Consider the following 21,597-nt stretch of genomic DNA (forward strand, 5'->3'; position numbering starts at 1 on the left):
CCACTGCACTCCAGCCTGGGCGACAGAGCAAGATTCGGTCTCAAACAAACAAACAAAAAAAAAAAAGGAAAGAAAAGAAAAGCAGGCTGGGCGTGGTGGCTCACACTCATAATCCCAGTGCTTTGGGAGGCCGAGGTAGGCAGATCGCCTGAGGTTGGGAGTTTGAGACCAGCCCGACCAACATGGTGAAACCCCCGTCTCTACAAAAAAATACAAAAATTTAGCCAGGTGTGGTGGCACATACCTATAATTCCAGCTACTGCCAATGCTAAGGCATGAGAATCACTTGAGCCCAGGAGGAGGAGGTTCCAGTGAGTCAAGATTGTGCCACTGCACTCCAGCCTGGATGACAGAGTGAGACTCCATCTCAAAAAAATAAAAAATAAATAAAATATAAATAAATAAAACCCCTCTACCGAGATTGTTGACTTCACGATGGCACCAACCTAAGCTCCTAAAGCATCTAATGGGATGTGTCTTACCTTGCCACCCCATGGAGAACCACACTTGTCATCTGGGACTCTAGGGAGCTTTGAACATGGATAGGAGTGGAGAGAAGATAGAAGAGGGAAAAGGATGCCCTTCCTTAGGCCTGGCCATCTAGGTACAGTACAAAGCCAAGAACCAATTTCAATGGAGTTACAACACATTCTAACAGCAAGGGGGAAATAATTGGAAACTGGCTGAAGTGTCTAGGAAGGTCTAGCCAGCACTTAGGTGGCAAGTGGATTGATGGACAAGGCCTGGAGACAGTTCAAGGGGCAAAGGCAGAGGCAAGGTCCTGGTTGAGGATGGCAGCCAGAGGGGTCCTATAGCCAGAGGTCCCACTAAGTGTGGCTCTGCTGACCCCTCACTCACCTGTCATACAGGGTCACCTCGGGTCTGTGCCTCACCTGCAGACAGCCAGAATGGAGAGGGAACAGGCCTGCCAGCAGGTAATCCCCGGGGAGGGTAAAGTCAGGAGAAGGCTTAGTGCTATGGCAGGCAAAGGCCCAGCAGCAGGAAATGAGAAGCTGCAGGCCAACCAGGCAAGCTGTGCAGAGCAGCATGCTGGCCAGACGCCTGCGCCCAGCATGGCCAAGGAGTGGCCGCTAAGGAGGCCAGTTGCTTAAATAGAAGGCAGCTGCCGGATGCTTCCTAACTTCATGCCCCCGAAAGGGGTGGGACTTGGAGCCCAGTGGCTGAAGCAGGACTGTTTGCCTTGACATTCCGAGCCTGCGGTCCAACTCAGGAACTAGGCAGGACGAAGGCACAGATGCAAACCAGGTGGCACCCAGTGACCCTTCCTCTGGACGGTTGTGGGTTCTGTCCACGCTCTGTGACTTCACCTGGCTTAGAAAGGGAGCCCTGGCATTTTGGGGCAAGGTGGGAGGCTGGAACACAACTTCTCTCAGTATTGCGAGGTTTTAGAACTTTTTACCTGTGCCTCAGTTTACTAAATGAGACACAGCTTTGAGTCGACAACCCCCTACCCCAGACTCCAGTTTTCTGACATGAAGATTCTGAGCAAATCGTCATATACTTTCACCTTGTTACCCAGGGTTGCTCACTTCGAGACAAATGCATGCAAACCTAAGGTATGCAAATAGACATGTTTTGTTTAAACTGCCAATCCTAAAGCTTTTTCTGCAGGAGAAAAAAAAAAAACTCGGTGGATTTCCGGAGAGGTGGCCCATGGCTGGTCGCGAGGTTTCTGACTTTCCCTCTCCGGCCGGCGGGGTAAGGAATTTGCATAATGTAAATAGAGTCCTCGGTGGAGCCCCTCGACCAGGCCGGCAGGGGCCTCCTAGTGTGCTTCCGGAGGTTGTCGGCAGAGGACGCTGGCGGCTCCGAGGCCGCTCCTTTCGGCAGCTGGGCGGGCAGAGGGGCGGAGCGACGGGATTTCGCGAGATTATCGCGCGGTAGGGGCCCAGTATCCAGCATGGCGGATTCGGGGTTGCTGCTAAAGCGGGGTTCCTGCCGTTCTACTTGGCTGCGGGCCCGCAAGGCCCGGCCCCAGCTCATCCTCAGCCGCCGGCCCCGCCGCCGGCTCGGGACCCTGCGCTGGTGCGGTCGGCGGCGCCTACGGCGGCGATTACTGCAAGCCCAGGCGGCCGGCGTGGACTGGAGGGAGGGAGCCCGTCAGGTGTCGCGCGCGGCGGCGGCCGGGAGACCCAAGACCGCGACCCCCAGCCCGATCCCTAGCCCGACCCCGGCCTCCGAACCCGAATCCGAATTCGAATCCGCCTCGAGTTGCCGCCGGCCTCTCCTCATCCCGCCGGTGCGGCCAGTGGGCCCGGGCCGCGCGTTACTGCTGCTGCCGGTCGAGCAGGTAGGTGGGGGACGCCGGCAGGAGTCCCCGAGGGCAGGGAGGGCTGGAGAGGCAGCCCCAGGAGAGCTGCAGGGTAGGAGGGGACCGTGGTCCCCCGGGCCTCTTCTCTGGCTGTCAGTCGGATTCAAGTCCATTTTCTTGGTGCTGGCAGCTAGGCTCCCCTAAGCAGCAGAGTAACAGGTACCCTGCTAAGGGGTCCCTAGGCCTTAAGAGCTAAAGGGACTTTATTTTGTTTTCTTTCTTTTTTTTTTTTTGAGGCAAAGTCTCACTCTGTTCCCCAGGTTGGAGTGCAGTGGCGCGATCTCGGCTCACTGCAGCCTCCGCCCACGGTCTCAAGTGCTTCTCGTGCCTCAGCCTCCTGAGTAGCTAGGACTACAGGAGTGCGCCACCTCGCCCGGCTAATTTTTGTATTTTTATTTGTGTTTTCTTTGAGACGGAGTTTCACTCTTGTCGCCCAGGCTGGAGTGCAGTGGCGTAGTCTCGGCTCACTGCAACCTTTGCCTCCAGAGTTCAAGTGATTGTCCCGCCTCAGCCTCCCAAGTAGCTGGGATTACAGGTGCTCGCCACCACGCCCGGCTAATTTTTGGATTTTTTTTTTTTTGAGGTGGAGTCTCGCTCTGTCTCCCGGGCTGGAGTGCAGTGGCCGGATCTCAGCTCACTGCAAGCTCCGCCTCCCGGGTTTACGCCATTCTCCTGCCTCAGCCTTCTGAGTAGCTGGGACTACAGGCGCCTGCCACCTCGCCCGGCTAATTTTTTGTATTTTTAGTAGAGACGGGGTTTCACCGTGTTAGCCAGGATAGTCTCGATCTCCTGACCTCGTGATCCGCCCGTCTCGGCCTCCCAAAGTGCTGGTTGGGATTACAGGCTTGAGCCACGGCGCCCGGCCAATTTTCGTATTTTTAATAGAGACGGGGTTTCACCCTGTTGGTCAGGCTCATCTCGAACTCCTGACCTCAGGTGATCCACCTCCTAAAGTGCTGGGATTACAGGCGTGAGCCACTGTCCCGGTCTAATTTTTGTATTTTTGGTAGAGACGAGGTTTCCCCATGTTGGCCAGGCTGACCTCAAGTGACCCACTTGCCTCGGCCGCCTCCGAAGTGCTGGCTGGGCTTACAGGTGGGAACCGCAGCGCCCGGCCCTGAAAGGGATTTTTTTTTTTTTTTTTTTTGAGACGTAGTCTTGCTCTGAGGCCAGACTGGAGTGCAGTGGCGCGATCTCTGGGCTCACTGCAACCTCCACATCCCGGGTTGAAGCGATTCCCCTGGTTCAGTCTCCCAAGTAGCTGGGACTACAGGTGCGTGCCACCTCACCCGGCTATATTTTTGTATTTTTAGTAGAGATGGGGTTTCACCATGTTAGCCAAGATAGTCTCGATCTCCTGACCTTGTGATCCACCCTCCTCAGCCTCCCAAAGTGCTGGGATTACAGGTGTGAACCACTGCACCTGGAACCCTGAAAGGGATCTTAATAGTTAAAAAAAAAAAAATGGATTGCAGTTACTGAGAGCTCAGAAATTCCAGGATTTAAGGTTCTAAGTGTTTTGGGCTTTGAACCCATTTAAACATCCAGCTCTCTTATGGAGTAGTTGCCCCTATCTCTAAGTATGTTTACAGATGAAGAGACAAGTTGGATAACTTACACAGTAGAGGGAGAGCTAGGAGTCAAACTCAGGCAGCCTGATTCTTAACATGGACGCTATTTCTGGAAGATTCCCTGTCTAATGCTGGAGGGAAGACAGAACCCAGGAAGTTCTGGAAGAGACTTGGCAAGATGTGGGTCTTTAAAAGGACAGAGTGGTAGAGTCTGTCTGAACCAGGAGCACAGAGCCGAGTTCACAGTCACCATGCTCTCTCTGTAGCTGCCATGGGGTATGATCTAAGGTTAAAAATATAAAGTATGGGCCAGGCACGGTGGCTCACACCTATAATCCCAGCACTTTGGGAGGCTGAAGCTGGCAGATCACCTGAGGTCAGAAGTTTGGGACCAGCCTGACCAACATGGTGAAACCTCGTCTCTACTAAAAATACAAAAATTAGCTGAGTGTGATGGCACACTCCTGTAATCCCAGCTAGAAAGAAAGGAAGAAAGGAAGGGCCGGGTGCAGTGTCTCATGCCTGTAATACCAGCACTTCGGGAGGCCGAGGCAGACAAGGCTGGTCTCAAACTCCTGACCTCAGGTGATCCGCCCACCTAGGCCTCTCAAAGTGCTGAGATTACAGGCATGAGCCACTGTGCCCAGCTCTCTCTTTTTCTTTTCCTTTCTTTCCTTCCTTTCTTTTCCCCTCCCTCCCTCTCTCCTTCCTCTCACTCTGCCACCCAGGCTGGAGTGCAGTGGTACAATCTCGGCTCACTGCAAGCTCCGTCTCCTGGGTTCACACCATTCTGCCTCAGCCTCCCAAGTAGCTGGGACTACAGGCGCCCACCACCACACCTGGCCAATTTTTTTGTATTTTTTTTTTTTAGTAACGATGGGGTTTCACCGTGTTAGCCAGGATGGTCTCGATCTCCTGACATTGTGATCTGCTCGCCTCGGCCTCCCAAATGCTGGGATTACAGAGGTGAGCCTCTGTGCCCGGCCAATATTTGATTTTCTGTGCCTGAATGAGTTTGCTGAGGATAATGGCTTCTAGCTCCATCCATGTCCCTGCAAAGGACATGATCTCATTCCTTTTTATGACTGCAGTCTTTTAAAATTTTTTATTTTATTTAATTTTTATTTATTTATTTATTTTTGAGACAGTATCACTGTCACCCAGGCTGCAGTGTACCGACATGATCTTAGCTCACTGCAGCCTTTGCCTCTGGGTTCAAGTGATTCTCATGCCTCACCCTCTGGGGTAGCTGGGATTACAGGCACATGCCCAGCTAATTTTTGTAGTTTTAGTAGAGATGGTTGCAGTGGGAGTGGGGTGCTGGGGGATTTGCCATGTTGTCCAGGCTGGTCTCAAACTCCTGGCCTCAAGTGATCCCCCCACCTCCTTCTCCCAGAGTTCCAGGGTTACTGGCGTGAGCCACCGTGCCTGGCCCAATATTTATTATTGATGGAGTGGAGTGGTGTAATTATGGCTCACTGCAGCCTCTACCTCCGAGACTCAAGCAGTCTACCCATCTCAGCCTCCCAAGTAACTAGGACCACAGATGCATGCCACTACACACTGCTAATTTTTAAATGTTTTGTAAACAGAGGTCTCACTCTGTTGCCCAGGCTGATCTTGAACTCCTGGGCTCAAGTGATCCTCCTGCCTCATCTTCACGAGTGTGAGCCACTGTGCCTGGCCTTACCTGCCTTTTAATGTGTGAATAGCAAGTTAAGATTTTAGAATCTGGCCAGGTGCGGTGGCTCATGCCTGTAATCTCAGCACTTTGGGAGGCCGAGGCTGGTGGATCACCTGAGGTCGGGAGTTCAAGACCAGCCTGACCAACATGGAGAAACCCCCGTCTCTACTAAAAATACAAAATTAGCCGAGCGTGGTGGCACATGCGTGTAATCCCAGCTACTCGGGAGGCTGAGGCAGGAGAATCACTTGAACCTGGGAGGCGGAGGTTGTAGTGAGCCGAGATAGCGCCATTGCACTCCAGCCTGGGCAACAAGAGTGAAACTGTCTCAAAAAAAAAAAAAAAAAAAAAAAAAAGAAAAAAAAATATTTTAGAATGTTTCAGTCATTAGTGACAGGATGTATAATATTTGTTCTTTCTGTTTTCTTTCCATGCTAGGGTTTTACTTTCAGTGGCATCTGCCGTGTGACCTGCCTCTATGGCCAGGTGCAGGTATTTGGTTTCACCATCAGCCAAGGCCAGCCTGCCCGAGACATCTTCTCTGTGTATACCCACTCTTGCTTGAGTATCCATGCACTTCATTACTCGTTGCCTGAGAAAAGCAAGAAAGAACTCAAAAGGGAAGCCCGGAATTTGCTCAAATCTCATCTTAACCTTGGTAATGAAAAGAACTGGGTAATTTACTGAGGGCCTACTGTGCTAATGCTAATTAATAATTTTTAGGGCTGAGCGCAGTGGCTCACGCCTGTAATCCCAACACTTTGGGAGGCCGACGTGGGCGGATCACGAGGTCAGGAGATCGAGACCATCCTGGCTAACACGGTGAAACCCCGTCTCTACTAAAAATACAAAAAAAAAATTAGCCAAGCGTGGTGGCGGGTGCCTGTAGTCCCAGCTACTCGGGAGGCTGAGGCAGGAGAATGGCGTGAACCTGGGAGGTGAAGCTTGCAGTGAGTGGAGATCGTGTCACTGCACTCCAGCCTGGATGACACAGTAAGACTCCGTCTCAAAATAAATAAATAAATAAATAGAAATAAAAATAAAAATGCAAAAAATTAGCGGGACGTGGTGGTGGGAGGCTGAGACAGGAGAATGGTGTGAACCTGGGAGGCGGAGCTTGTAGTAAGCCGAGATCGGGCCACTGCCCTGCAGCGTGGGCGACAGAGTGAGACTCTGTCTCAAAAAAAATTTTTTTTTAGTTGCTTACTATGGTCTAGACAGTGTTCCAAGGACTTTGCTATATGTATATAAACCCTTACAAGGGGCCCGAAAGTGAAAGTACTATTGTTATCACCATTTTACTGACAAGAAAAATTGTTCAAGGCCACAAAATTATTATATGGCAAACCTGGATTGACTTCTCCCCCCAGGTGTGTTTTTTTTTTTTTTTTGAGATGGAGTCTTGCTCTGTCGCCCAGGCTGGAGTGCAGAGTGCAGTGGCCGGATCTCAGCTCACTGCAAGCTCTGCCTCCCGGGTTCACGCCATTATCCTGCCTCAGCCTCCCAAGTAGCTGGGACTACAGGCGCCCGCCACCACGCTTGGCTAATTTTTTTTTTGATTTTTAGTAGAGACGGGGTTTCACCGTGTTAGCCAGGATGGTCTCGATCTCCTGACCTCGTGATCCACCCGTCTCGGCCTCCCAAAGTGCTGGGATTACAGGCGTGAGCCACCGCGCCCAGCCCAGGTGTGTTCTTAGTATGCAGTATAGCCTCCTGAAGAAGGCTCTCAACCATCATTCCTACTCCTAAAGTTGATAGTTTAGCCGAGGAAATGGCAGTCCTAAAGAGTGTGGAATGTAATGAAGTTAGTGCTTCTAAGGTGGTTTCTTTTTCTCTTTACAGATGACAGGCGTTGGTCGATGCAGAATTTTTCTCTTCAGTGTTCCATTGTGTTGCTAGAACATCTGGAAACTGCCTCTGTAAACTTCATAACCAGCTATCCAGGTTCATCCTACATTTTTGCGCAAGAGGTAGAACCCGTTTTTATTCAGAGATTTGCTAATTACTTGCACCAAAACAGTGATATCAAATGACTATGTAGGATGTTGTCTTGGAAGAGCAGTTTGTCCATATAGTGCTCTCGGTTCTACAGAATGTAATACGTATATACAGAAAATAGTATAGAAAGGTATATCGTGAAAAATGTTCATCCTCCCCTCCTCAGTTTCATTCCTCAGCCAGCATTTTATATCGTAGTTGGTTATGTGCTTTTTGGGTTTTTATTAACACCATGCTCCAGCCCTGCTTTTTTGGTTGTTTTTTTTTTTTTGAGACTGAGTCTCTGTCACTCAGGCTGGAGTGTAGTGGTGTGACCTCAACCTCACTGCAACCCCGGCTTCCCAGGGTCAAGTGATTCTCCTACCTCAGCCTCTCAAGTAGCTGGGATTACAGGCGCCTGCCACCATGCCCGGCTAATTTTTGTTTTCTTGTTTTTTGTTTTGAGATGGAGTCTCACTCTGTCACCAGGCCGGAGTGCAGTGGTGCAATGTCGGCTCACTGCAACCTTCGCCTCCTAGGTTCAAGTGATTTTCCTGCCACAGCCTCCTGAGTAGCTGGGACCACAGGTGCATGCCACCATGCCCGGCTAATTTTTGTGTTTTTTAGTACAGACAGGGTTTCACCATGTTGGCCAGTCTGGTCTCAAATTCCTGACCTCAGGTGATCCACCCACCTCTGCCTTGCCTCCTAAAGTACTGGGATTATAGGTGTGAGCCACCACGCCTGGCCTTTTTTGGGATTTTTAATGGTTGTCTTTATGTCTCCGTTTATTAATTTGAGATAATAAAAATTTTCTCTAAACTATGAATGAGTAGTTTAAATGTACTTATATTTTCTTTTACCTCTTTCCTTACCTCTAATTTTTAACGAGTCTTAATTTTTATTACTCAAAAAGGCTTCATTTTTTATTTAGCTTTCTGACTCTGTGCTTGTGCCTTGAACACTTTTACAATGATGTTCTCCTCCTCGAGAAGGAAAGCACGCTTGATCCTGTCTTGAACACATTTAGCACACATGGAACCACCGTAGGCTCTGCTGACATGTTTTTTGTTTTGGACAATCTCATAAGAACTTTAGATCTTGGCCGGGCGCGGTGACTCCTGCCTGTAATCCCAGCACTTTGGGAGGCCGAAGTGGGCAGATCACTTCAGGTCAGGAGTTGAAGACCAGCCTGGCCAACATGGTGAAACCCCATCTCTACTAAAAATACAAAAAATTAGCTGGGCGTGGGGCACGCGCCTGTAATCTCAGCTACTCCAGAGGCTGAGGCGAGAGAATCGCTGGAACCTGGAAGGCGGAGGTTGCAATGAGCGGAGATTGCACCACTGCACTCCAGCCTGGGAGACAGAGTGAGAATCCGTCTCAAAAAAAAAGAACTTTAGGTCTCATGGCATGGACCCCTCGAATCCTGCCTGGGCCCACGCCAATGCAGATTTTGGTGTTTTTGCAACCTTCTTGTTACAGAGACAAACAATTTTATTACCAGGGGTTCAGGAGGCTCTAACAAAACGAGGCTGTATTGTAGGAAGCGTATGACAGTGTATTGTAGGAACCCTATCACGGTGTATTGTAGGAAGCCTAGCACGGTGTATTGTAGGAAGCCTAGCACGGTGTGTTGTAGGAAGCCTATGACAGTGTATTGTAGGAACCCTATCACGGTGTATTGTAGGAACCCTATCACGGTGTATTGTAGGAAGCCTATCACGGTGTATTGTAGGAAGCCTAGCACGGTGTATTTTAGGAAGCCTAGCACGGTGTATTGTAGGAAGCCTAGCACGGTGTATTGTAGGAAGCCTAGCACGGTGTATTGTAGGAAGCCTAGCACGGTGTATTGTAGGGAAGTCTATGACGGTGTGTCAAATGCTGGACCATTCTCACTTCCTGTAGACAACGTCCCTAGAAGAGAGCTTTTATTTGTATTTTTGAGATAAAGTCTCTGTTGCCCAGGCTGGAGTGTAGTGGCAAGATCTCAGCTCACTGCAGCCTCAACCTTTCCGGGCTCAGGTGATCCTCCCACCGGATCCTCTCAGTAGCTGGACTTACAGGTACACGCCATGACTCCCGGCTAATTATTGTAGTTTTTGTAGAGACAGGATTTTGCCGTGTTGCCCAGGCTGGTCACGAACTCTTGGACCCAAGCAATCCACCTGCCTCCAGAAGTGCTGAGATTACAGGTGTGAGCCACCTTGTCCAGCCTCATCTCTAAATTTTTGCTGTCCATATTATTCATTTCCTTAAGTTCTTTTTTTTTTTATTTCCTTAAGTTCTATTACTATAATTGTCTCCCATGGGCCAGTAGGTGGAGTCTAATCTGCAGGATTGGCAGACAGACTGGATATGTGAGGGGTGAGGAAGAATCAAGGAATCACAGTAGGTTTTTGGCTTCACCACTGAGGTGCATGTAGTTGCCATTAACTGGGATGGAGTCACTGCAGGAGTGGGTTTCGATTTGTTAACCTTGAGATGCCTGGTAGATATCCAGCTGGACATGTCAAGTGGGCAGTTGAATATATGAGTCTGGAGTTGAGGGAAGAGTTTGGAGGTGGAAATATGGGAGGCTTCAGCAGAGAGGATACCCAGGCTACCAGATGCAATAATAATGCCTATGGAGTTGAATAGATAGAAACGAGACGGTTCCAGCTCTGAGCCCTAGGGCACTCCAAGAAGAGGTCCAGGCAAAGATGAGGGAGCAGCAGATAGTCATTGGTTTTGGTGGAAAACCCAGTGTGTGATGTCCTGTAGGTCAGGAAGTCTTTAAATGAGACTTAACTGAACAGCAGTGATAAATGCTACTGGTGGTCAGGTGAGATCTGAGAAAGCGCTGGCTGTAGAGGCCGGGAAGTAGCCTGATTGGAATGGGGTCAAGAGCCTGGGCAGAGAGGGACTCACGGGTTTAGTAGTAAAGTATTTTGCTTTGGTAGAAGTTAGCTGTAAAGGGAAGGAAAGAATTGAAGCAGTAGTTGGAGGGGTAAGTATGATCAGGAGAGTTTTGTAATTTTGTTAAGATGGATGAAAAAAACATGCTGGAACATGGCGGATGGGAATGATCCAGAGGAGAGGGGAGGTAACCATGCAGCTGAGAGAGGAGAGGCTGCTGGAACTATGTCTGTAAGTTGGCTACTAGGGATGGTTCCGGTTCTGGCATCGTGTGGCCTTAGGAGCACAGCCAGGTCATTCATAGTGGCTGGAGGAAGTCCCTAGGAGAGGGCCAGAGGAAGTAGAAGTTGTCCTCTGATTATTTCCTGCTGCACTGGGAAATGGAACCAAGGTCATCACCGTGTGGGAAGCAGATAGATACGAGGTGGGTGTGGGGAATTTGAAGTGAAAGGAGAGAGGAAACGGGAGTGGGACAGTGAATGGACTGTTGTGGTTGCCTGTTAGTCCACTGCAGAGTCCAGTAGCTGGACCAGGACTGCCGAGGAGGAGATGGAATTGCCTGTTCTCAAGCCTTTGTTACTGAAAGTGAATGTTCCAGATGCCATTGGGCAGCGACATTCTTTTTACATTTATTTTCAGCTTTGTCTGTTTTTTTCTGGGACTTCACCACCACTCTTCATATTTCTGATGCTCTTTCTTGGATACTTTTCTCCCTATCCCACCCTCTGGATGTGTCAGTAGATTCTGGAGTTGTTTTTTCACATAAGGAAGATAGTAAACTTGATTATCTAATTTTATTAGATGTTCTTGTTTTGCCCTCAGTGACTGATAATTGCACATAGTGTAGAATGGTTGGTTCAGAAGACTTTTTTCTCAAATTGTTGAAGGCCTTGTTCTATTGTTTTCTAGGATCCAGCATTACCGATACGAAGTCCACACTAGGCTGCTTCTCTTTTTTTTTTTTTTTTTTTTTTTTTTTGAGACACAGACACAGTCTTGCTCTGTTGCCCAGGCTGGAGTGCAGTGCCACAATCTTGACCCACTGCAACCTCCACCTCCTGGGTTCAGACGATTCTTGTGCTTCAGCCTCCCAAGTAGCTGGGATTACAGGCGTGCACCACTGTACCCAGCCTGCTTCACATTTCTTTATGATGTCTTTTTTTTTTTTTTTTTTTGAGACGGAGTTTCGCTCTTGTTGCCCAGGCTGGAGTGCAATGGTGCGATCTCAGCTCACTGCACCCTCCGCCTCCCAGGTTCAAGCAATTCTCCTGCCTCAGCCTCCCGAGTAGCTGGGATTACAGGGATGTGCCACCATGTCAGGCTAATTTTGTATTTTTAGTAGAAACAGGGTTTCTCCATGTTGAGGCTGGTCTCGAACTCCTGACCTCAGGTGATCTGCCCGTGTCGGCCTCCCAAAGTGGTGGGATTACAGGCGTGAGCCACCGCGCCTGGCCTATGATGTCTTTATTCTCAGTGTTGATGAATTGCAAGAGCGTATGCTCATGGAGGGGGTCCCTTCCTTCATCCTCTTCTGTGGTGAGCTGGTTCCAACTGAGCCTTACCTGCCTCAGCAAGGGTCTGCTCTTCCTTTCCTTGGATTGCTTTTCCAGTCCTGAACTTGACAGACCTGTGTTCTCCCTCCTTTCAACTCTGTTTACATATGTTCTGTGTGTTTTTGCTTTATGTTTTCAGAGGTTGCCTTGACTTAATTCTACATCACTCACCTGGTCTAGAGCCAGGGCCCCCTACTGAATGCTTCCTCTGCAGTCATGTCTTACCAGGCATTATCTTTTTCTCTGGAGTCTGCTGCGGAGGCAGTGGCAGCTCGGGAGAAAGCAGTAACTGAAAACAGATGTGGATAACTCAGGAATGGAGTTGGCAACACTTGTTGATGGGCTGGATTTTGGGGCAGGAGACAAAGGGAGGAAACAGTTTATCTTCTCTGGCTCACAACTGGGTGAGGCTTGTTTAATTTAGTACTGAAGAAAAAACTATGCATTTTTTAACCTGAAAGTTTAAATTGTTGATTTCAGAGTCCAACTCCCCAGATTAAACCTGAATATTTAGCCTTGAGGTCTGTTGGCATCAGAAAAGAGAAAAAAAGGAAAGGCCTTCAGTTAACCGAGAGTACCCTTTCAGCCCTGGAAGAGTTAGTCAATGTTTCCTGTGGTGAGTAATACACATTGATCACCCTGCGTGTCTGTCCACCAAACCCTCAGATGATTATTCATCATAATTCGAGTCCAATGAAGATGGCTAATTCTAGCAATCAATGTTTGTTTCCCCTTCAGAAGAAGTAGATGGCTGCCCTGTCATTCTGGTTTGTGGATCCCAGGATGTTGGAAAGTCAACATTTAATAGATACCTGATTAACCAGTTGTTAAATAGGTAAGAGTGCTTTTCTTATGGCTTTGACACATTGCTAGGTTTTTGGCATTAAGTGGGATTTTTGATTTGGAGGGAGTGCTTCTTGGCTTCTAGCTAGAGATTACATACAGTTCTTTTTTTTTTTTTTTTGAGACGGAGTCTTGCTCTGTCGCCCAGGCTGGAGTGCAGTGGCTGGATCTCTGCTCACTGCAAGCTCCGCCTCCCGGGTTTACGCCATTCTCCTGCCTCAGCCTCCCGAGTAGCTGGGACTACAGGCGCCCGCCATCTCGCCCGGCTAATTTTTTATATTTTTTTAGTAGAGACGGGGTTTCACCGTGTTAGCCAGGATGGTCTCGATCTCCTGACCTCATGATCCGCCCGTCTCGGCCTCCCAAAGTGCTGGGATTACAGCCTTGAGCCACCGCGCCTGGCCAAGATTACATACAGTTCTAAAGCTGCCCAGCTGAGGCATCTGGTCCTCACTGCTCTCTGCTTTGCAGTGTATGACAATGCTCTAGCGTGGGCTGACTGCCTTGCCTGCAGGTGAACTTCCAAGAGGAGATACTTGGTCTCAGAGTCTGTATTAATGAGTTCTGGTATATGTGTGTGGTTTGTTTTGTTTTTTTTTTTCAGACAGGGTCTCCCTCAGGCTGCAGTGCAGTGACACAATCATACCTCATAGTCTTGAACTCCTGGGCTCAAGTGATCCTCCCACCTCAGCCTCCTAAGCAGCTGGGACTACAGCCATGGGCCACCATGCCTGGCTAATTTTCTTATTTTAATTTTTTTTGTAGGGATGAGGTCTTGCTGTGTTGCCCAGTCTGGTCTTGAACTCCTGGGAATTTTCTTTTTTTTTTTTGAGACGGAGTCTCGCTCTGTCGCTTGGGCTGGAGTGCAGTGGCCGGATCTCAGCTCACTGCAAGCTCCGCCTCCCGGGTTTACGCCATTCTCCTACCTCAGCCTCCCGAGTAGCTGGGACTACGGGTGCCCATCACCTCGCCCGGCTAGTTTTTTGTATTTTTTAGTAGAGACGGGGTTTCACAGTGTTAGCCAGGATGGTCTGGATCTCCTGACCTCGTGATCTGCCCGTCTCGGCCTCCCAAAGTGCTGGGATTACAGGCTTGAGCCACCGCGCCCGGTCTTCTTTTTTTTTTTTTTTTTTTTGAGATGGAGTCTCGCTCTGTCGCCCAGGCTGGAGTGCAGTAGTGCGATCTCTGCTCACTGCAAGCCCCGCCTCCCGGGTTCACACCATTCTCCTGCCTCAGCCTCCCAAGTAGCTGGGACTACAGGCGCCCGCCACCTCGCCCGGCTAATTTTTTGTATTTTTAGTAGAGATGGGGTTTTCCCATGTTAGCCAATATGGTCTCGATCTCCTAACCTCGTGATCTACCCATCTCGGCCTCCCAAAGTGCTGGGATTACAGGAGTGAGCCACTGCACCCGGCCTTTTTTTTTTTTTTTTTTTTTTTTGAGACAGAGTCTCGCTCTGTCGCCCAGGCTGGAGTGCAGTGGCACCATCTCAGCTCACTTCACGCTCCTCCTCCCGGGTTCACGCCATTCTCCTGCCTCAGCCTCCCAAATAGCTGGGACTACAGGCGCCCGCCACCATGCCTGGCTAATTTTTTGTATTTTTAGTAGCGATGGGGTTTCCCCGTGTTAACCAGATGGTCTTGATCTCCTGACCTCTCCTGACCTTTTTTCTGACTCTATCTCAAAAAAAAAAAAAAAAAATGGCTGGGCACTGTGGCTTCTGCCTGTAATCCCAGCACTTTGGGAAGCTGAGGTAGGAGGATTGCTTGAGCCCAGGAGTTTGGGACCAGCCTGGGCAACATAATGAGACCCCTGTCTCTACAAAAAATTTAGAAATTAGTCGGGCGTGGTGGCATGTGCCTGTGGTCCCAGCTACTTGGGAGGCTAAGGAGGGAGTATTGCTTGAGCCCAGGAGGTCAAGGCTGCAGTGACTTCTGATCCCTGTACTCCAGCCTGGGTGACTCAGTGACACCCTGTCTCAAGAAAAAAATAAACTTACGTGAAAGATGGCCAGGTGTGGTGGCTCATGCCTATAATCCCAACACTTTAGGAGGCCGAGGCGGGTGGATCACTTGAGGTCAGGAATTCAAGACCAGCCTAGCCAACATGGTGAAACCCTGTCTCTACTAAAAATACAAAAATTAGCTGGGCGCGGTGCCACATGCCTGTAATCCCAGCTACTTGGGAGGGTGAGGCAGGAGAATTGCTCGAGCCTGGGAAACGGAGGTTGTAGCCAGCCGAGATCGCGCCACTGCACTCCAGCCTGGGCGACAGAGTGAGACTCCGTCTGGAAAAAAAAAAATTCTCTGAAAGAGCAAGTTGTGCCCATGTTATAAATGGAGATTGTGACCACGTCTGCACCGCATTTCTCTGGACTCGTTTTTTTTTTTGTTTGTTTGTTTTTTGTTTTTTTTTTGAGACGGAGTCTCGCTCTGTCGCCCAGGCTGGAGTGCAGTGGCCGGATCTCGTCTCACTGCAAGCTCCTCCTCCCGAGTTCACGCCCTTCTCCTGCCTCAGCCTCCCGAGCAGCTGGGACTACAGGCACCCGCCACCTCGCCTGGCTAGTTATTTTGTATTTTTAGTAGAGACGGGGTTTCACCATGTTAGCCAGGATGGTCTCGATCTCCTGACCTCAGGATCCGCCCGTCTCGGCCTCCCAAAGTGCTGGGATTACAGGCTTGAGCCACCGCGCCCGGCCTGGACTCGTTTTTAAACAGCGATTGTCATCTTGGGGCTTCACTTTAAAGTGCTGTGGGGGGTGGATTATGCCTGTGTGTCACGTGTAATCTTTACTGTCTGATTATCCTTTCTACCGAGTAAAGCTAGTTAGGATTTTCTTTCTTTTTTCTTTTTAACAATTTGCAGTCTTCCCTGCGTTGACTATTTGGAATGTGATCTGGGACAGACAGAATTTACCCCTCCTGGTTGCATTTCTTTACTTAACATTACAGAACCAGTTCTGGGTATGTATTATGTATTTCTCGAATGTCTTGGTTTTATGAAATTCATATGTAATGATGCTTACCAAAACTTCAAAATAGAAGAGTATAAAATATTAAAAGTGAACACGCATCTACCAAACTCAGGGTCTTTCCATAACTTGTTCCTCTAACCTCCATAAACAAACTATGGGGTTTTCTCATTTTAGGAAATGGATCTGCTACTCATTTTGTTCTGTGAAATTAATTGGGTGTGGTGGCAAAAATTATTTTGTTTTATGTAAATTAGAAACACATGTTTCCCTAATTTCTTTTTTTTTTTTTTTGAGACGGAGTCTCACTCTGTTGCCCAGGCTGGAGTGCAGTGGCCCGATCTTGGCTCACTGCAAGCTCCGCCTCCCAGGTTCATGCCATTCTCCTGCCTCAGCCTCCCGGGTGGCTGGGACTACAGGCGCCCGCCACCATGTCTAGCTAATTTTTTGTATTTTTAGTAGAGACGGGGTTTCACCATGTTAGCCAGGATGGTCTCGATCTCCTGACCTCAGGATCCGCCCGTCTCGGCCTCCCAAAGTGCTGGGATTACAGGCTTGAGCCACCGCGCCGGCCTGGACTCGTTTTTAAACAGCGATTGTCATCTTGGGGCTTCACTTTAAAGTGCTGTGGGGGGTGGATTATGCCTGTGTGTCACGTGTAATCTTTACTGTCTGATTATCCTTTCTACCGAGTAAAGCTAGTTAGGATTTTCTTTCTTTTTTCTTTTTAACAATTTGCAGTCTTCCCTGCGTTGACTATTTGGAATGTGATCTGGGACAGACAGAATTTACCCCTCCTGGTTGCATTTCTTTACTTAACATTACAGAACCAGTTCTGGGTATGTATTATGTATTTCTCGAATGTCTTGGTTTTATGAAATTCATATGTAATGATGCTTACCAAAACTTCAAAATAGAAGAGTATAAAATATTAAAAGTGAACACGCATCTACCAAACTCAGGGTCTTTCCATAACTTGTTCCTCTAACCTCCATAAACAAACTATGGGGTTTTCTCATTTTAGGAAATGGATCTGCTACTCATTTTGTTCTGTGAAATTAATTGGGTGTGGTGGCAAAAATTATTTTGTTTTATGTAAATTAGAAACACATGTTTCCCTAATTTCTTTTTTTTTTTTTTTTGAGACGGAGTCTCACTCTGTTGCCCAGGCTGGAGTGCAGTGGCCCGATCTTGGCTCACTGCAAGCTCCGCCTCCCAGGTTCATGCCATTCTCCTGCCTCAGCCTCCCGGGTGGCTGGGACTACAGGCGCCCGCCACCATGTCTAGCTAATTTTTTGTATTTTTAGTAGAGATGGGGTTTCACCATGTTAGGCAGGATGGTCTCGATCTCCTGACTGCGTGATCCACCCGCCTCAGCCTCCCAAAGTGCTGGAATTACAGGCGTGAGCCACCGCGCCCGGCCTTTTTTTTTTGAGACGGAGTCTCCCTCTGTCGCCCAGGCTGGAGTGCTGTGGTGCAATCTCGGCTCACTACAAGCTCTACCTCCTGGGTTCACACCAGTCTCCTGAGTAGTTGGGACTACAGGCACCCGCCACCACGCCTGGCTAATTTTTGTATTTTTTTAGTAGAGACGGGGTTTCACCATGTTAGCCAGGATGGTCTTGATCTCCTGACCTTGTGATCCGCAGGCGTCGACCTCCTAAAGTGCTGGGATTACAGTCATGAACCACCACGCCCGGCCCCTAGTGTCCTTTATCTGGTTCAGAACCTAACCCACAGTTCTCCATCTCTTTTTTTAAAAAATAATATAGAAAATTTCATGCATTTGCATGTTATCCTTGTGCAGGGCCCATTGCCAGTCTTCTCTGTATCATTCCAGTTTTTTAGGGTATGTGCTGCTGAAGTAAGTACCACATTGCTTTCTTTTTTTTTTTTCTTTGAGATGGAGTCTTACTCTGTCACCCAGGCCTACTGGAGTGCATGGTGTGATCTGTGCTCACTGTAACCTCCGTCTCCTGAGTTGGAGCTGTTTTCCTGCCTCAGCCTCCTGAGTAACTGTGACTACAGGCGCACGCCACCATGCCCAGCTAATTTTTATATTTTTAGTAAAGACAGGGTTTCACCTTATTGGCCAGTCTGGTCTGGAACTCCTGACCTTAGGTCGTCCACTCACCTCCGACTCCTAAGTGCTGAGATTATAGGCATGAGCCACTGTGCCTGGCCACAACTTTTTTGTTGTGTTGGCAATGGGGTGAGACCCTGTTTCTACAAAAAATTTAAAAATTAGTCAGGTGTGGTTTTCTTGTCATCCCAAAATGAAAACTGTACTCATTAAAGAATAACTCTCAGCTGGGCGCAGTGGCTCACGCCTGTAATCCCAGCATTTTGGGAGGCCAAGGCGGGTGGATCACAAGGTCAGGAGATCAAAACCATCTTGGTTAACTCGGTGAAACCCCATCTCTACTAAAAATACAAAAAATTAGCCGGGTGTGGTGACGGGCGCCTGTAGTCCCAGCTACTCGGGAGGCTGAGGCAGGAGAATGGCATGAACCCAGGAAGCGGAGCTTGCAGTGAGCCGAGATCGCGCCACTGCACTCCAGCCTGGGTGACAGAGCGAGATTCTGTCTAAAAAAAAAAAAAAGAATAAAATCTCTCTTGTCCCCTTTCCTATCCCCTAGAGACTTCACCTCTGCTCTACTTTTTGGTCCTCTGAATTTGGCTATTCTCATGTAAGTGGAGTCATCCACTACTTACCCTTTGTCTGGCTTATTGCACTCAGCATAGTATTGTCAGAGTCCATCCATGTTGTAGCATGTATCAAAATTTAATTGCTGGCCAGGTACCATGGCTCACACCTGTAATCCCAGCACTTTGGGAGGCCAAGGTGGGCAGATTGCTTGAGCCTGGGAGTTTGAGACCAGGGTAGCATAGTGAAACCCAGTCTCTATAAAACATTATAAAAATGTATTAAAAAATTTTATAATTATAAAAAATTATAAAAATTAGCTGGGCTTGGTGGTCCATGCCTATAGTCCCAGATACTTGGGAGTCTGAGGCAGGAGGATCACTTGAACCTGGGAGGTGGAGGCTGCAGTGAGCTGAAATTGCACCATTACACTCCAGCCTGGGCAACAGAGGGAGATTCTATCTCAAAAAAAAAAATTAATTCCTTTTCATGGCTGAATGTTATTCAGTTGTATGTTTAGATCACATTTGGTTTATCCATTCAGCTGTTGATGGACACTTGGGTTCTTTCCACATTTTGGCTCTCGTGAATAATCCTGCTATGAACATGGGTATTCAAATATCTCCTCCAGATCCTGCTTTCAGTTCTTTCAGGTATATACCAAGGAGTGGAATTGCTGGGTCTTACGGTAGTTCTGTGTTTAACGTTTTGAGAACTGCCAAACCGTTTTTCACAGTAGTTGCATTTTACATTCCCAGCAGCAATGCACAAGAGTTCTGATTTCTCCGTATCCTCACCAATGCTTATTTTGATTATAGCTGTCCGAGTTTGTGTGAAGTAATGTCTCATTTTGGTTTTCATTTACATTCCCTTAAATGACTAATGATGTTGAGCATGTGCTTATTGGCCATTTGTATATCTTCTTTGGAGAAATGTCTATTCCAGTCCTTGAATATTGCTTGTGTGGTTTGTTTTTTGTTTTTGTTTTTTTTTTTTTTTGAGACGGAGTCTTGCTCTTTGCTCTGTCGCCCAGGCTGTAGTGCAGTGGCGTGCTTTCAGCTCACTACAAACTCTGCCTCCTGGGTTCATGCCATTCTCCTGCCCTTCCTGGGTAGCTGGGACTACAGTCGCCCACCACCACGCCCAGCTAATTTTTTGTATTTTTTTTTTTTTTTTTTTTGAGACGGAGTCTTGCTCTGCCACCCAGGCTGGAGTGCAGTGGCCGGATCTCAGCTCACTGCAAGCTCCGCCTCCCGGGTTTATGCCATTCTCCTGCCTCAGCCTCCCAAGTAGCTGGGACTACAGGCGCCCGCCTCGTCGCCCGGCTAGTTTTTTGTATTTTTAAGTAGAGACAGGGTTTCACCGTATTAGCCAGGATGGTCTCGATCTCCTGACCTCGTGATCCGCCCGTCTCGGCCTCCCAAAGTGCTGGGATTACAGGCTTGAGCCACCGCGCCCGGCCAATTTTTTGTATTTTTAGTAGAGATGAGGTTTCACCGCGTTAGCCAGGATGGTCTCGATCTCCTGACTGCGTGATCAACCCGCCTCGGCCTCCTAAAGCGCTGGGATTACAGGCGTGAGCCACCGCACCCGGCCTTTTTTTTTTTTTGAGACAGAATCTCGCTCTGTCGCCCAGGCTGGGGTGCTGTGGCGCAATCTCGGCTCACTGCAAGCTCCATCTCCTGGGTTCACACCATTCTCCTGCCTCAGCCTCCTGAGTAGTTGGGACTACAGGCACCCACCACCACGCCTGGCTAATTTTTTCTTTTCTTTTTTTTTTTTTTTGAGACGGAGTCTCGCTCTATCGCCCAGGCTGGAGTGCAGTGGCTGGATCTCAGCTCACTGCAAGCTCCGCCTCCCGGGGTACGCCATTCTCCTGCCTCAGCCTCCTGAGTAGCTGGGACTACAGGCGCCCGCCACCTCGCCCGGCTAGATTTTTGTATTTTTTTAGTAGAGACGGGGTTTCACCATGTTAGCCAGGATGGTCTTGATCTCCTGACTTCGTGATCCTCCCGTCTCGGCCTCCCAAAGTGCTGGGATTACAGGCTTGAGCCACCGCGCCCAGCCAATTTTTTGTTTTGTTTTTGTTTTTGTTTTTTTGAGGTGGGGTCTCGCTCTGTCGCCCAGACTGGAGTGCAGTGGCCGGATCTCAGCTCACTGCAAGCTCCGCCTCCTGGGTTTACGCCATTCTCCTGCCTCAGCCTCCCGAGTAGCTGGGACTACAGGCGCCCGCCACCTCGCCCGGCTAGTTTTTGTATTTTTAGTAGAGACGGGGTTTCACCGTGTTAGCCAGGATGGTCTCAATCTCCTGACCTCGTGATCCGCCCGTCTCGGCCTCGCAAAGTGCTGGGATTACAGGCTTGAGCCACCGCGCCCGGCGTATTTTTTTAGTAGAGACGGGGTTTCACTGTGTTTGCCAGGATGGTCTCGATCTCCTGACCTCCTGATCCGCCCGCCTCGGCCTCCCAAAGTGCTGGGATTACAGGCGTGAGCCACCGCGCCTGGCCAATGCACAGTTCTTAATTTTGATGAAGTTCAGTGTATCTATTTTTTCACTTGTTGCCTATGCTTTTGGTGTTATATCCTTGAAATCATTACTAAATCTAATGTCATCATGATTTTCTCTCATGTTTTCTTGTAAGAGTTGTATAGTTTTTAACTCCTTTTTTTTTTTTTTTTTTTTTTAAGACAGAGTCTTGCTCTGTCGCCCAGGCTGGAGTGCAGTGGCGCGATCTCGGCTCACTGCAAGCTCCGCCTCCCGGGTTTATGACATTCTCCTGCCTCAGCCTCCCGAGTAGCTGGGACTACAGGCGCCCGCCACCTCGCCCGGCTAGTTTTTTGTATTTTTTTAGTAGAGATGGAGTTTCACCGCGTGAGCCAGGATGGTCTCGATCTCCTGACCTCGTGATCTGCCTGTCTTGGCCTCCCAAAGTGCTGGGATTACAGGCTTGAGCCACCGCGCCCAGCCGGTTTTTGCTCTTAAGTTTAGGTTTCTGATCCATTTTGAATTAACATTTTCATATGCTGTAAGGAATTGGTCCAGCTTCTGTCTTTTGAATGTAGATATTGAGATTTTCCACCACCATTTTTTGAAAAGACTATCTTGAAGATGGTTTGATCT

At 48.8% G+C, this 21,597-nt stretch overlaps 1 protein-coding gene and 1 non-coding gene across 3 annotated transcripts in view; one reads left to right on the plus strand and one right to left on the minus strand.

Annotated features, from left to right (window-relative positions):
• The first annotated feature begins 1,830 nt into the window (after positions 1-1,830).
• Positions 1,831-21,597, plus strand: part of NOL9 (nucleolar protein 9) — a 35,509-nt gene continuing 15,742 nt past the window's right edge. Inside the window, exons 1-6 of one of the 2 annotated variants that reach the window (XM_033228574.1) lie at positions 1,831-2,311; positions 6,026-6,245; positions 7,430-7,557; positions 12,496-12,631; positions 12,754-12,850; positions 15,724-15,821. In XM_033228574.1, coding sequence (XP_033084465.1) covers positions 1,922-2,311; positions 6,026-6,245; positions 7,430-7,557; positions 12,496-12,631; positions 12,754-12,850; positions 15,724-15,821 — 1,069 coding nt within the window. In that variant the 5' untranslated portion in view covers positions 1,831-1,921. Of the gene's footprint in view, positions 2,312-6,025; positions 6,246-7,429; positions 7,558-12,495; positions 12,632-12,753; positions 12,851-15,723; positions 15,822-16,550; positions 16,669-21,597 lie in introns of those variants that run through there. The other variant, XM_033228575.1, reaches the window with a different exon arrangement.
• On the minus strand, positions 17,592-17,701 carry LOC117094004. Its single transcript, XR_004441344.1, has one exon. It is a non-coding gene; the product is annotated as a U6 spliceosomal RNA (small nuclear RNA).

This window comes from Trachypithecus francoisi, unplaced genomic scaffold, assembly GCF_009764315.1.
Source record: "Trachypithecus francoisi isolate TF-2019V2 unplaced genomic scaffold, Tfra_2.0 Lachesis_group12, whole genome shotgun sequence".
Lineage (NCBI taxonomy): Eukaryota > Metazoa > Chordata > Mammalia > Primates > Cercopithecidae > Trachypithecus > Trachypithecus francoisi.